Source organism: Bufo gargarizans, chromosome 6 (genome assembly GCF_014858855.1).
Source record: "Bufo gargarizans isolate SCDJY-AF-19 chromosome 6, ASM1485885v1, whole genome shotgun sequence".
In the NCBI taxonomy this organism is placed as follows: domain Eukaryota; kingdom Metazoa; phylum Chordata; class Amphibia; order Anura; family Bufonidae; genus Bufo; species Bufo gargarizans.
In genome coordinates, this window is record NC_058085.1 from 222,954,824 (window position 1) to 222,968,128 (window position 13,305).

Here is a 13,305-nt window from a genome sequence, read left to right on the forward strand (position 1 = left end):
CTGGGCTGCGCAGTCTAGGGTCTCTGAACATGAGCATGCTGCTGTCAGCGTGCTCATGTTCCCTCAGCAGAAAGGGGAGAAGGAAGCAGTCCTCCCTCCCCCTGTGCTGCTGCCGCTGCCACCAATGAACGGAGAGAGGGGTGGAGGAGGGGCGGGCGCACTGCGCCACCAATGATATGACTTTTCCTACAGAGAGCGGCGCCCAGCGATGTCCCAGCACTTACCATTATTCCTGGGCGCCGCTCCGTTCACCTGCTGTGCCCCATTACTGTCTCCTCTCCTGCTCCATATGCTAATTATCGAAGCAATGGGGAGGAGACATCAGCTTCTGTAGGGGGTGTTCCTTCTCCCTGCGGTGCGCTGCGATTGGACAGCGCTACAGCCAGGGAGAAGGAACGCCCACTAGAGAAGCTGATGTCTCCTTCCCATTGCTCCGATAATTAGCATATAGAGTAGGATAGGAGACAGTAATGGGGCACAGCGGGTGAACGGAACGGCGCCCAGGAATAATGGTAAGTGCTGGGACATCTCTGGGCGCCGCTCTGTGTAGCCTGATACTAAAAGTCTGGACCCAGGAAAAGTAGTCTTCAACACATAATACAGGAGGCTGGTGCCGGCAGCAGAATCGCATAGCCGGCCCCTGACAGGGAGCTGCGATCGGCAGCAGTTAACCCCTCAGGTGCCGCACCTTAGGGGTAAATGCTGCTGATCTGCCAGTACCAGCCTCCTGTATTAAGGGCAGCCAGCAGTCTCTGCCAGAGCTAGCAGTCGGCACCAGCAGTCTCTGCCAGAGCCAGCAGTCGGCACCAGCACTAGGCGGCCTGTAGCCCATCAGAGGAACTGGCAAGGGAGACGCCTCTCCCCTGCTCCTCCGCACCATTCATCTGTATCGCTGTCCTGAGGACAGCGATACAGATGAATATGGAGATGAGCGCCTCCATTGTGGTTGACTAGATAATTGCATTAATGAGAAATAGAACAGGTGTTCCTAATAATTCTTTAGGTGAGTGTATATACACACACACACACACACGTATATATGTATGTTCTGTGATCACTCAAAAATGCAACCATCGATTTCAACGAAACTTGATATACACATCCCTTGCTACGTGGAAAGAAATCTTGTGGGGTCTCAGCTCTCTAGGACATACCGTTCCTGAGATATTTCCAAAAAAATTACCTGCATTAGCCGATACAAGCCTGCAAGTTTTTCTCTTCCTATCCCAACTGCCATACACACGGTCACATGTCCCTTATCAGCCAATAGAAGCTCACAGGCCCTTAGTCTCCACATACACAGAGTTTCACTCCAGGTTTCCATAACAACCCAGCCATTTTTCTTCACCACTGTATGTCAGCTTTAAGCTAGGGCTGCACGACACGTAGGGTACAACTACACTGCTACCTATGGCTGCACGATATGGGAATTTTGTGTGATTGCGATTTAAGGGAATTGTGCTAGGGGTCTATTTGCTTGGATTTTCAAGGCAAAAGCACACAGAAATTACTGATAATGCTGAAATGTAGTTATGCTTAACTCAAGAACTGAAATGCACAGTGTTTTTAAAGATAAAACATCTTTTAGGGTACTTTCACACTAGCGTTTTTCTTTTCCGGCGCTGAGTTCCGTCCTAGGGGCTCAAATCCGGAAAAGAACTGATCAGTTTTATCCTAATGCATTCTGAATGGAGAGTAATCCGTTCAGGATGCATCAGGATGTCTTCAGTTCAGTCTTTTTGACTGATCAGGCTTTTCAGAAAACCGTAGCATGTTGTATTTTTACCTCCGGCCAAAAATCCTGAACACTTTGAACGCCGGATCCGGTCTTTTTACCATTTGTGACGCTTTGCGATCCACAGCAATACTAGGAAATCACAAATGTGCAATATTTCTCAATCACAAAGACAAAAGAGCCTTCACTAAGAATCTTCTCTTTCACTAAGGGTCCATTCACACGTCCGTTTTTTCTTTCCTGATCTGTTCCGTTTTTTCAGGAACAGATCTGGACCCATTTATTTTCAATGGGTCCAGATCTGTTCCTGAAAAAACGGAACAGATCAGGAAAGAAACAACGGACGTGTGAATGGACCCTTAAGGAGTAACTCACAGATCAGAGGTACAATTAGCACCTTCTTGCCAAATAATCTTCCTGCCCCATGCCAGGTTAATTATGTGAAAGGAACCATCTTTTCAGAGATGGTTTTGGTTCTCCTAACCCACCTTCTAGGAAACCCGCGGACAAATCAGAGATTCCCGCTCTGAGATATAAAGGTTCTCGGGCACCCTGTATTATCTTCTAGTCGTATTTGTTATCCGATGATGCGTAAAATTGTACTGATTATCAATATCAACTATATTTCATGATTGGACTTACGGGATATGGAGAAATGGGCAAAGCAAAGATTCAGCCAGATTTTCTCCCTATGGGGCAAAGGACTGCCCCTGTTCCAATTACCCAAGGCTGGACCTGAACGTGTCATAACCACTCCCCACTTCAGAGTAGGTAAAAACAGTGACACACTGAGGTCCTGGGTCCTTATTCTACCATCTGATGTCGTCTAACATCTCGACCGCCCGCAGGGACACGGGCACCCCACCATCTTGGATTATTATTTCAAAGACTTTCCTTTTACTGTACACTACCACGGTAATTCTGAACTTACAGACATTCTATTCCCTTCTACCTATTTCTATCCAAACCAATCTGTTCACCTGGCCGGTATATTTATCTGTCAGCTTTAATATATATATTTTTGTGTGTAGTTTTAGAATAAAAACTAACGATTTCATCGTTCCAGTTTTGCTTTTGTTACTTGATGACCTGATCTATGCTAAGAGCTCTGTCCTCAAAAGACATCCTACCAAATTGTTTTATTTTTATAAATTGTTAATGTACTAGCTAGGTTGCAAATAACCATTTAGTCCCTTTAGGATTAGCTAGTCGGGGTCTCTTCGCCCCGATTCAATACGAAGAGTGGTGGCAGCAAATTAATTTGATTTCCAGCGTGAAATCAGTAATTTTATTTTTACCGATTGTACATACAATCGTGATTGCATCCTGTCTGGGCCCACCAACCAATCTTAAACGTCTTCTGTGCTCACAGTGGATTCGCCTCCAGGAGTCTCTAGTGGAGACCTGTATGGCAACTGTGGCATAGTACGACGGGATTGGCGGGTGGTCGTCACACCATTGACTTGCATTAACGCCGGATCCGGCGCTGTGTGTTCAGTCAAACCAGATCCGGCTTTTGCGTGGTAAACCCGAAAAATTTGAAAAAAAATTTAAAGTCCATAAATGGCGGATCCGTTTTTTCCAATGCATTTTTTCATTGTGATCAAAATCCTGATCAGGATTCAAATGTAATCCATTTTCACACATTTTTCCGGATCCGGTGGGCAGTTCCGGTGTCGGAATTGAACGACGGATTTAAACAACGCTAGTGTGAAAGTAGCATTACTAAATTAAATAACATATGCATTAGGGTACTTTCACACTTGCGTTTTTCTTTTCCGGCATAGAGTTCCGTCACAGGGGCCCTATACCGGAAAAGAACTGATCAGTTTTATCCCCGTGCATTCTGAATATTTAGTAATCCGTTCAGTTTGCATCAGGATGTCTTCAGTTCAGTCGTTTTGACTGATCAGGCAAAAGAGAAAACCGCAGCATGCTACGGTTTTCTCTCCGGCGAAAAAAAATGAAGACTTGCCTGAACACCGGATTCGGCATTTTTTCCCATAGGATTGTATTAGCGCCGGATCCGGCATTCAGAATACCGGATCAGTCGTTCCGTTACGCGCAGATCGGTAAAAATGTGAAAAAAAAATTAAAAATGTACAAGACGGATCCGTCGGTCCGCATGACAAGAGGAGAGACGGATCCGTCCTTGCAATGCATTTGTGATACTGATCCGCATCCGGATCCGTCTCACAAATGCTTTCAGTCAGCGGCAGATCGGCGGATCTGGCGGGCAGTTCCGACGACGGAACTGCCCGCCGGATCACACTGCCGCAAGTGTGAATGTACCCTTACTGCAAAAGTACAAAATACAAAACTTGCCATTTTCTTAATAGAACTGCACAGAACAGATAAATAAAATAGAATAAATAAAAGAACATTTGTTCATTAAAATAACGACGTGCCTTCAGCACCTCCTCCCTCCCCACACAGTAACTGATGTATCGCCGGCCGCGCTGTGCAGCATAGCGGCCGGCGATACATCCGTGTCATCCACGTAAAAAGTCAACCATCGCTTTATAAGACGCACTGCCATTTCCCCACCACTTTTGGAGGGAAAAAGGGTTGTCTTATAAGGCCTCTTTCACACGGGCGTTGCGGATTGGGGGCGGATGCGTTCAGGGTGAGTTCAGTGAAACTCGCACTATTTTGCAAGCAAGTTCAGTCAGTTTTGTCTGCGATTGCGTTCAGTTTTTTCCGCGCGGGTGCAATGCGTTTTTCACACGCGTGATAAAAAACTGAAGGTTTACAAACATCTCTTAGCAACCATCAGTGAAAAACGCATTGCACTCGCAGTTGCTTGGGGCCAGGGCTGCGTGAAAAACGCAGAATATAGAACATGCTGCGATTTTCACACAACGCAGAACTGATGCGTGAAAAACAACGCTCATGTACACAGACCTATTGAAATGAATGGGTCAGGATTCAGTGCGGGTGCTATGCGTTCGTGTGAAAGGGGCCTAAAGCGAAAAATATGGTAATACAATTGCAGCATTTTTAGGTCGGCCAATTGGCGATTGCGATATATTTATTGCGATTGCTTTGGCTATATATTGTGCAGGCCAACTGTTACCTGTGTCGCACTACAATTTTTATAATGATAGTCTATGGTGTTGCACTGTGACATGTGACATGCTGCGACTGTGAAGCGACAGTCGCAGAAAAATCCATCTTGGATGGGTATTTTGCAACTGCCGTGTCACAGTTGCAGCATGTCACATGTCGCAGTGTAACACCATAGCCTATCATTCTACAAATTGTTGAGACAAAATGTCACGCAACACATGTAGTCGTTGAGGTCACCGTTAAAGGGAGCGGGGCACTGAGGAGGTCCCATTTTAAAGTGACAGGGCACTGTGGAGTTCGCTGTTAAAGGGGCGGGGTGCTGTAGAGGTCACAGTTATGGGGGATAATGTCGATATCTTTTAAAGGGAACCTGTCACCATGATTTTGCGCATAGAGCTGGGGACATGGGCTGCTAGATGGCCACTAGCACATCTGCAGTACCCAGGTCCCATAGCTCTCTGCGCTTTTATTGTGTTAAAAAAACTGTTTTGAGCGATATGCAAATTACCTGATATGAGTCCTGTAGCCGGAGATGAGTCAAGCGGAAAGGAGCCCAGCACCGCCCCGCGTCCTCCGAATCTCCTCCTTGCCGGATGACGTCACAGAGCTGGAGCGCCGAAATCTCGCGATGCGTGAGCTAGCGCATGCATAGTTCGTTCCCTGTGCTGATGCCAGTACAGGGAATGAACATGATGCCGACACTGCGCATGCGCTAGCTCGCGCATCGCGAGATTTCGGCGCTCCAGCTCTGTGACGTCATCAGGCAAGGAGGAGATTCGGAGGACGCGGGGCGGTGCTGGGCTCCTTTACGCTTGACTCATCTCCGGCTACAGGACTCATATCAGGTAATTTGCATATCGCTCAAAACAGTTTTTTTAACACAATAAAAGCGCAGAGAGCTATGGGACCTGGGTACTGCAGATGTGCTAGTGGCCATCTAGCAGCCCATGTCCCCAGCTCTATGCACAAAATCATGGTGACAGGTTTCCTGTAACAACCCACACAAACATATTAAATGAAATAGATTAAATATACCCGTGCGAAGCCGGGTCCTTCTGCTAGTTACTTATATAACGAAGACATATTTAGCAGTGCTTTACAGACACTATTACTTGTAATCTCTATTGGAGCTAACAATATTAACCACTACAGGACCGCCGTACGCAGGATTGCGTCCTGCCGGCGGCCCTGCTCTTCTGGGTGGACGCATATACGCGTCCTCCCGCGAGAGCCGAGATTTCCTGTGAACGCGCGCACACAGGCGCGCGCGCTCACTGGAACGGAAGGTAAGCGAGTGGATCTCCAGCGGCGATCGCTCGCTGGCAGGCTGGAGATCCGAATTTTTTAACCCCTAACAGGTATATTAGACGCTGTTTTCATAACAGCGTCTAATATACCTCCTACCTGGTCCTCTGGTGGTCCCTTTTGTTAGGATCGACCACCAGAGGACTCAGGTAGGTCAGTACAGTCCCACCAAACACCACACTACACTACACTACACCCCCCCCCCCACCCCCCCGTCACTTATTAACCCCTTATAAACCCCTGATCACCCCATATAAACTCCCAGATCACCCCCCTGTCATTGATCACCGCCCTGTCATTGATCACCCCCCTGTCATTGATCACCCCCCTGTCATTGATCACCCCCCTGTCATTGATCACCCCCCTGTCATTGATCACCCCCCTGTCATTGATCACCCCCCTGTCAGGCTCCGTTCAGACGTCCGCATGATTTTTACGGATCCGATCCATGTATCCATGGATCCGTAAAAATCATGCGGACGTCTGAATGGAGCCTTACAGGGGGGTGATCAATGACAGGCGGGTGATCACCCATATACACTCCCTGATCACCCCCTGTCATTGATCACCGCCCTGTCAGGCTCCATTCAGACGTCCGCATGATTTTTACGGATCCGATCCATGTATCCATGGATCCGTAAAAATCATGCGGACGTCTGAATGGAGCCTTACAGGGGGGTGATCACCCATATACACTCCCTGATCACCCCCTGTCATTGATCACCCCCCTGTCAGGCTCCATTCAGACGTCCGCATGATTTTTACGGATCCGATCCATGTATCCATGGATCCGTAAAAATCATGAGGACGTCTGAATGGAGCCTTACAGGGGGGTGATCACCCATATACACTCCCTGATCACCCCCCTGTCAGGCTCCATTCAGACGTCCGCATGATTTTTACGGATCCGATCCATGTATCCATGGATCCGTAAAAATCATGCGGACGTCTGAATGGAGCCTTACAGGGGGGTGATCAATGACAGGCGGGTGATCACCCATATACACTCCCTGATCACCCCCCTGTCATTGATCACCCCCCTGTCATTGATCACCCCCCTGTCAGGCTCCATTCAGACGTCCGCATGATTTTTACGGATCCGATCCATGTATCCATGGATCCGTAAAAATCATGCGGACGTCTGAATGGAGCCTTACAGGGGGGGTGATCAGTGACAGGGGGGTGATCACCCTGATTACCCTGATCACCCCCTGTCATTGATAACCCCCCTGTAAGGCTCCATTCAGACGTCCGCATGCGTTTTGTGGATCCGATCCATGTATCCATGGATCCGTAAAAAATCATGCGGACGTCTGAATGGAGCCTTACAGGGGGGGTGATCAGTGACGGGGGGTGATCACCCTGATTACCCCCCTGTCATTGATAACCCCCCTGTCACTGATCACCCCCCCTGTAAGGCTCCATTCAGACATCCGCATGATTTTTTACGGATCCATGGATACATGGATCGGATCCACAGAACGCATGCGGACGTCTGAATGGAGCCTTACAGGGGGGTGATCACCCTGATCACCCCCTGTCATTGATAACCCCCCTGTAAGGCTCCATTCAGACGTCCGCATGCGTTCTGTGGATCCGATCCATGTATCCATGGATCCGTAAAAAATCATGCGGATGTCTGAATGGAGCCTTACAGGGGGGGTGATCAGTGACAGGGGGGTGATCACCCTGATCACCCCCTGTCATTGATAACCCCCCTGTAAGGCTCCATTCAGACGTCCGCATGCGTTTTGTGGATCCGATCCATGTATCCATGGATCCGTAAAAAATCATGCGGATGTCTGAATGGAGCCTTACAGGGGGGGTGATCAATGACAGGGGGGTGATCAGGGAGTCTATATGGGTGATCACCCCCCTGTCATTGATCACCCCCCTGTCATTGATCACCCCCCTTTCATTGATCACTCCCCCCCTGGTAAGGCTCCATTCAGCCATTTTTTTTGGCACAAGTTAGCGGACATTTTTTGTTTGTTTTTGTTTTTTCTTACAAAGTCTCATATTCCACTAACTTGTGTCAAAAAATAAAATCTCACATGGACGCACCATACCCCTCACGGAATCCAAATGCGTAAACATTTTTAGACATTTATATTCCAGACTTCTTCTCACGCTTTAGGGCCCCTAAAAAGCCAGGGCAGTATAAATACCCCACATGTGACCCCATTTCGGAAAGAAGACACCCCAAGGTATTCCGTGAGGGGCATATTGAGTCCATGAAAGATTGAAATTTTTGTCCTAAGTTAGCGGAAAGTGAGACTTTGTGAGAAAAAAAACAAAAAAGAATCAATATCCGCTAACTTATGCAAAAAAAAAAAAAATTCTAGGAACTCGCCATGCCCCTCATTGAATACCTTGGGGTGTCTTCTTTCCAAAGTGGGGTCACATGTGGACTATTTATACTGCCCTGGCTTTTTAGGGGGCCGAAAGTGTGAGAAGAAGTCTGGGATCCAAATGTCTAAAAATGCCCTCCTAAAAGGAATTTGGGCCCCTTTGCGCATCTAGGCTGCAAAAAAGTGTCACACATGTGGTATCGCCGTACTCAGGAGAAGTTGGGGAATGTGTTTTGGGGGGTCATTTTACATATACCCATGCTGGGTGAGATAAATATCTTGGTCAAATGCCAACTTTGTATAAAAAAATGGGAAAAGTTGTCTTTTGCCAAGATATTTCTCTCACCCAGCATGGGTATATGTAAAATGACCCCCCAAAACACATTCCCCAACTTCTCCTGAGTACGGCGATACCAGATGTGTCACACTTTTTTGCAGCCAAGGTGGGCAAAGGGGCACCTTTCGGATTTCGCAGGCCATTTTTTACACATTTTGATTTCAAGGTACTTCTTACACATTTGGGCCCCTAAATTGCCAGGGCAGTATAACTACGCCACAAGTGACCCCATTTTGGAAAGAAGACACCCCAAGGTATTCCGTGGGGGGCACGGCGAGTTCCTAGAATTTTTTATTTTTTGTCACAATTTAGCGGAAAATGATGATTTTTCTTTTTTTTTCTTTTTTCCTTACAAAGTCTCATATTCCACTAACTTGCGACAAAAAATAAAAAATTCTAGGAACTCGCCATGCCCCTCACGGAATACCTTGGGGTGTCTTCTTTCCAAAATGGGGTCACTTGTGGGGTAGTTATACTGCCCTGGCAATTTAGGGGCCCTAATGTGTGAGAAGAACTTTGCAATCAAAATGTGTAAAAAATGCCCTGCAAAATCCGAAAGGTGCACTTTGGAATATGTGCCCCTTTGCCCACCTTGGCAGCAAAAAAGTGTGACACATCTGGTATCGCCGTACTCAGGAGAAGTTGGGGAATGTGTTTTGGGGTGTCATTTTACATATACCCATGCTGGGTGAGAAAAATATCTTGGTCAAATGCCAACTTTGTATAAAAAAATGGGAAAAGTTGTCTTTTGCCAAGATATTTCTCTCACCCAGCATGGGTATATGTAAAATGACACCCCAAAACACATTCCCCAACTTCTCCTGAGTACGGCGATACCAGATGTGACACTTTTTTGCAGCCAAGGTGGGCAAAGGGGCGCATATTCCAAAGTGCACCTTTCGGATTTCACCGGTCATTTCTTACACATTTTGATTGCAAAGTTCTTCTCACACATTTGGGCCCCTAAATTGCCAGGGCAGTATAACTACGCCACAAGTGACCCCATTTTGGAAAGAAGACACCCCAAGGTATTCCGTGAGGGGCATGGTGAGTTCCTAGAATTTTTTATTTTTTGTCGCAAGTTAGTGGAATATGAGACTTTGTAAGAAAAAAAATAAAAAATAAAATCATCATCATTTTCCGCTAACTTGTGACAAAAAATAAAAAGTTCTATGAACTCACTATGCCCATCAGCGAATACCTTAGGGTGTCTACTTTCCGAAATGGGGTCATTTGTGGGGTTTTTCTACTGTTTGGGCATTGTAGAACCTCAGGAATCATGACAGGTGCTCAGAAAATCAGAGCTGTTTCAAAAAGCGGAAATTCACATTTTTGTACCATAGTTTGTAAATGCTATAACTTTTACCCAAACCATTTTTTTTTTGCCCAAACATTTTTTTTTTATCAAAGACATGTAGAACTATAAATTTAGCGAAAAATTTATATATGGATGTCGTTTTTTTTGCAAAATTTCACAGCTGAAAGTGAAAAATGTCATTTTTTTGCAAAAAAATCGTTACATTTTGATTAATAACAAAAAAAGTAAAAATTTCAGCAGCAATAAAATACCACCAAATGAAAGCTCCATTAGTGAGAAGAAAAGGAGGTAAAATTCATTTGGGTGGTAAGTTGCATGACCGAGCGATAAACGGTGAAAGGAGTGTAGTGCCGAAGTGTAAAAAGTGGCCTGGTCATGAAGGGGGTTTCACCTAGCGGGGCTGAAGTGGTTAATGCCCTATCAGTATGTCTTTGGAGTGTAGGAGAAAACCGGAGTACTCGGAGAAAACCCACCCAAACACGGGAAAAATATACAAACTCCATGCAGATGTCCTTTTTCAGATTCAAAACTAGGACCCCAGTACTCCCCACTGAGCCCAATGCCACCCAACATACTGACAGGGTTTTAGGGTACATATACATTATCGATTAAAGAGATTTTTATACTGATGACACGTTCTCAGGATCTGCTGTTTAAGGCTGCTTTCACACTAGCGTTCGGGTTTCCGTTCGTGAGCTCCGTTTGAAGGAGCTCACGAGCGGACCCGAACGCAGCCGTCCAGCCCTGATGCAGTCTGAATGGAGGCGGATCCGCTCAGACTGCATCAGTCTGGCGGCGTTCAGCCTCCGCTCGCCTCCGCACGGACAGGCGGACAGCTGAACGCTGCTTGCAGCGTTCGGGTGTCCGCCTGGCCGTGCGGAGGCGTGCGGATCCGTCCAGACTTACAATGTAAGTCAATGGGGACGGATCCGTTTGAAGATGCCACAATGTGGCTCAATCTTCAAGCGGATCCGTCCCCCATTGATTTTACATTGAAAGTCTGGACGGATCCGTCCCAGGCTATTTTCACACTTAGCTTTTTTTAGCTAATATAATGCAGACGGATCAGTTCAGAACGGATCCGCCCGAACGCTAGTGTGAAAGTAGCCTAAGAAGGCACCAGTACTCCTGTGAGCGCCATGGTCTTCTCTGTGCTTACCAAGCACAGCGCCGTATATTGCATAGTGGCTAAGCCCCATAGAAATGAATCTACAGCACTGTGCTTGGTAAGCAGGGAGAAGGCCGCAGCGCTCACAGGAGCATCGGCACCTTCTCAAACAACTGATCGTGGGGGTCTGACACCTGGGACCCCAGCCAAACAGATACATCCAGAGGATCTACGTAAATGTGGTTTCTGTAAATGAGAGAATCTATCATCATCCAAATAGCATACCCCTGGATCAAATAGAATTTTTTATTATTTAATTTTTTTTATTTATGATAAACACCCCAACCCTTTGATGGGAAACATACTTAGGCTACTTTCACACTAGTCAGTGTTTTCAATTCCGCTATTGAGATCCGTCATAGGATCTCAATAGCAGATGAAAACGCTTCCGTTTTGTCCCTTTTCATTGTCAATGGGACAAAACTAAACAAAACGGAATGCATCAAAACGCATTTCGTTCCGTTTGGTTGCGCTCCCATCGCGGACAGAATGGATCCGCAACGGGACAGATGGATCCGCAAAAAAACACTAGTGTGAAAGTAGCCTAAGGCTACTTTCACACTTGCATTCAGAGCGGATCCGCTCATATAATGCAGACGGTGGATCCGTTCAGAACGGATCCGTCTGCATTATATTGTAAAAAAAATTCTAAGTGTGAAAGTAGCCTCAGACGGATCCGTCCAGACTTTTACATTGAAAGTCAATGGGGGAAGGATCCGTTTGAAGATTGAGCCATATTGTGTCATCTTCAAACGGATCCGTCCCCATTTACTTACATTGTAAGTCTGGACGGATCCGCTTGCCTCCGCACGGACAGGCGGACACCCGAACGCTGCAAGCAGAGTTCAGGTGTCCGCTTGCTGAGCGGAGGCTGAACGCTGCCAGACTGATGCATTCTGAGCGGATCCGCGTCCACTCAGAATGCATTAGGGCTGGACGGATGCGTTCGGGACCGCTTGTGAGCCCCTTCTAACAGAACTCACAAGCGGACACCCGAACACTAATGTGAAAGTAGCCTTACCTACTCCCTGCTAACTTCTGGATCCTGGGTCCAACAGTTTTCAGCATGGACAGGGTTATGTGTACCACTGTAGCCAAAGACTGGCCTCAGCATTGACAAAAAAAATAAAAAATGCACCAGACAATAAAAGGTTTGTGATAAACTAACGAAGAGATATTGGACAGAGGAAAGAAATAGAAATGGACAATAACCTCACAGGAGCGCAACCAATGTTTCATCCACAGACTCCCACCTCTGCTGTAGTCTTCTGCCAAAGCTTTACGGGTAGTGTAAGTGACTTGGGGGTTACTATGTTCAAAGCGTTTCATACGTATATAACCGGAAACTGACACAAAAGACACCCGGCCATAACAACTACACACCGCGAACCGAGCGCGGGGATCTACAACGAGTCATGGAACGCAGAAACCTAGGGGGATAAAATGTCGTTATTACTGTCTCGCTAACAGTCAAAGTAACTTGCATTCGCCCCCTGCTTTGTGGGCTTCTTGAACATGGCTGGTCTTCCGTTTTATCATACTTATCGGAGCTAATACCATACTGCAAGTAGCGTCCTCTTGTGTTTGCCAAAATGATATATGCGTAATTTGGAACGCACAGACACAGAATGGAACCAACATTTGGAACGCAAATGCTTATAGTTTAACATGGATCCCAACGAATTAATCTCCTTGTTGTCTGAGAAGGTGTTGCTGGATATTAGGCAATTCCCGGGTTTACTGGTGAAGAATTTAGAAGAAGCTATTTCGGGCAGAGTTGGGTTTAGGAGAAAACACGAGTTTTTCGAGGTGGGGAAAAAATGATACCTTTAGTCATCGTATTCAAATTTGTTATCATCTACCATCATCCATTTCACGCTGGTTGTCTGTAGTACTGTTTCTAGCAAAGCAGGGAGCTCTACTTTGTATATCTCCTGAAATACATACATCATATCCATCAGCTATGTTTTTAAATCTGTATAGTCTGGGGGTACAAAAAGTTTTCATTTATAAAAGTTTATT

The 13,305-nt window shown here is 46.4% G+C and overlaps 2 protein-coding genes across 5 annotated transcripts in view; one reads left to right on the forward strand and one right to left on the reverse strand.

The window, feature by feature from the left end:
* Positions 1-12,685, reverse strand: part of TUBGCP2 (tubulin gamma complex associated protein 2) — a 453,055-nt gene extending 440,370 nt beyond the window's left edge. Inside the window, exon 1 of one of the 2 annotated variants that reach the window (XM_044296484.1) lies at positions 12,537-12,685. The gene's annotated coding sequence lies outside the window, so the exon portion shown is untranslated. Of the gene's footprint in view, positions 1-12,495 lie in introns of both variants that reach the window. The other variant, XM_044296483.1, reaches the window with a different exon arrangement.
* Positions 12,686-12,916: 231 nt separating this feature from the next.
* Positions 12,917-13,305, forward strand: part of ZNF511 (zinc finger protein 511) — a 291,268-nt gene continuing 290,879 nt past the window's right edge. For all 3 annotated transcript variants that reach the window (XR_006390510.1, XM_044299124.1, XM_044299125.1), the window contains exon 1: positions 12,917-13,092. Coding sequence is in view for 2 of the 3 variants with exons in the window: in XM_044299124.1 (XP_044155059.1) it covers positions 12,952-13,092 (141 nt within the window). In the remaining variant the exon portion in view is untranslated. The remainder of the gene's footprint in view (positions 13,093-13,305) is intronic.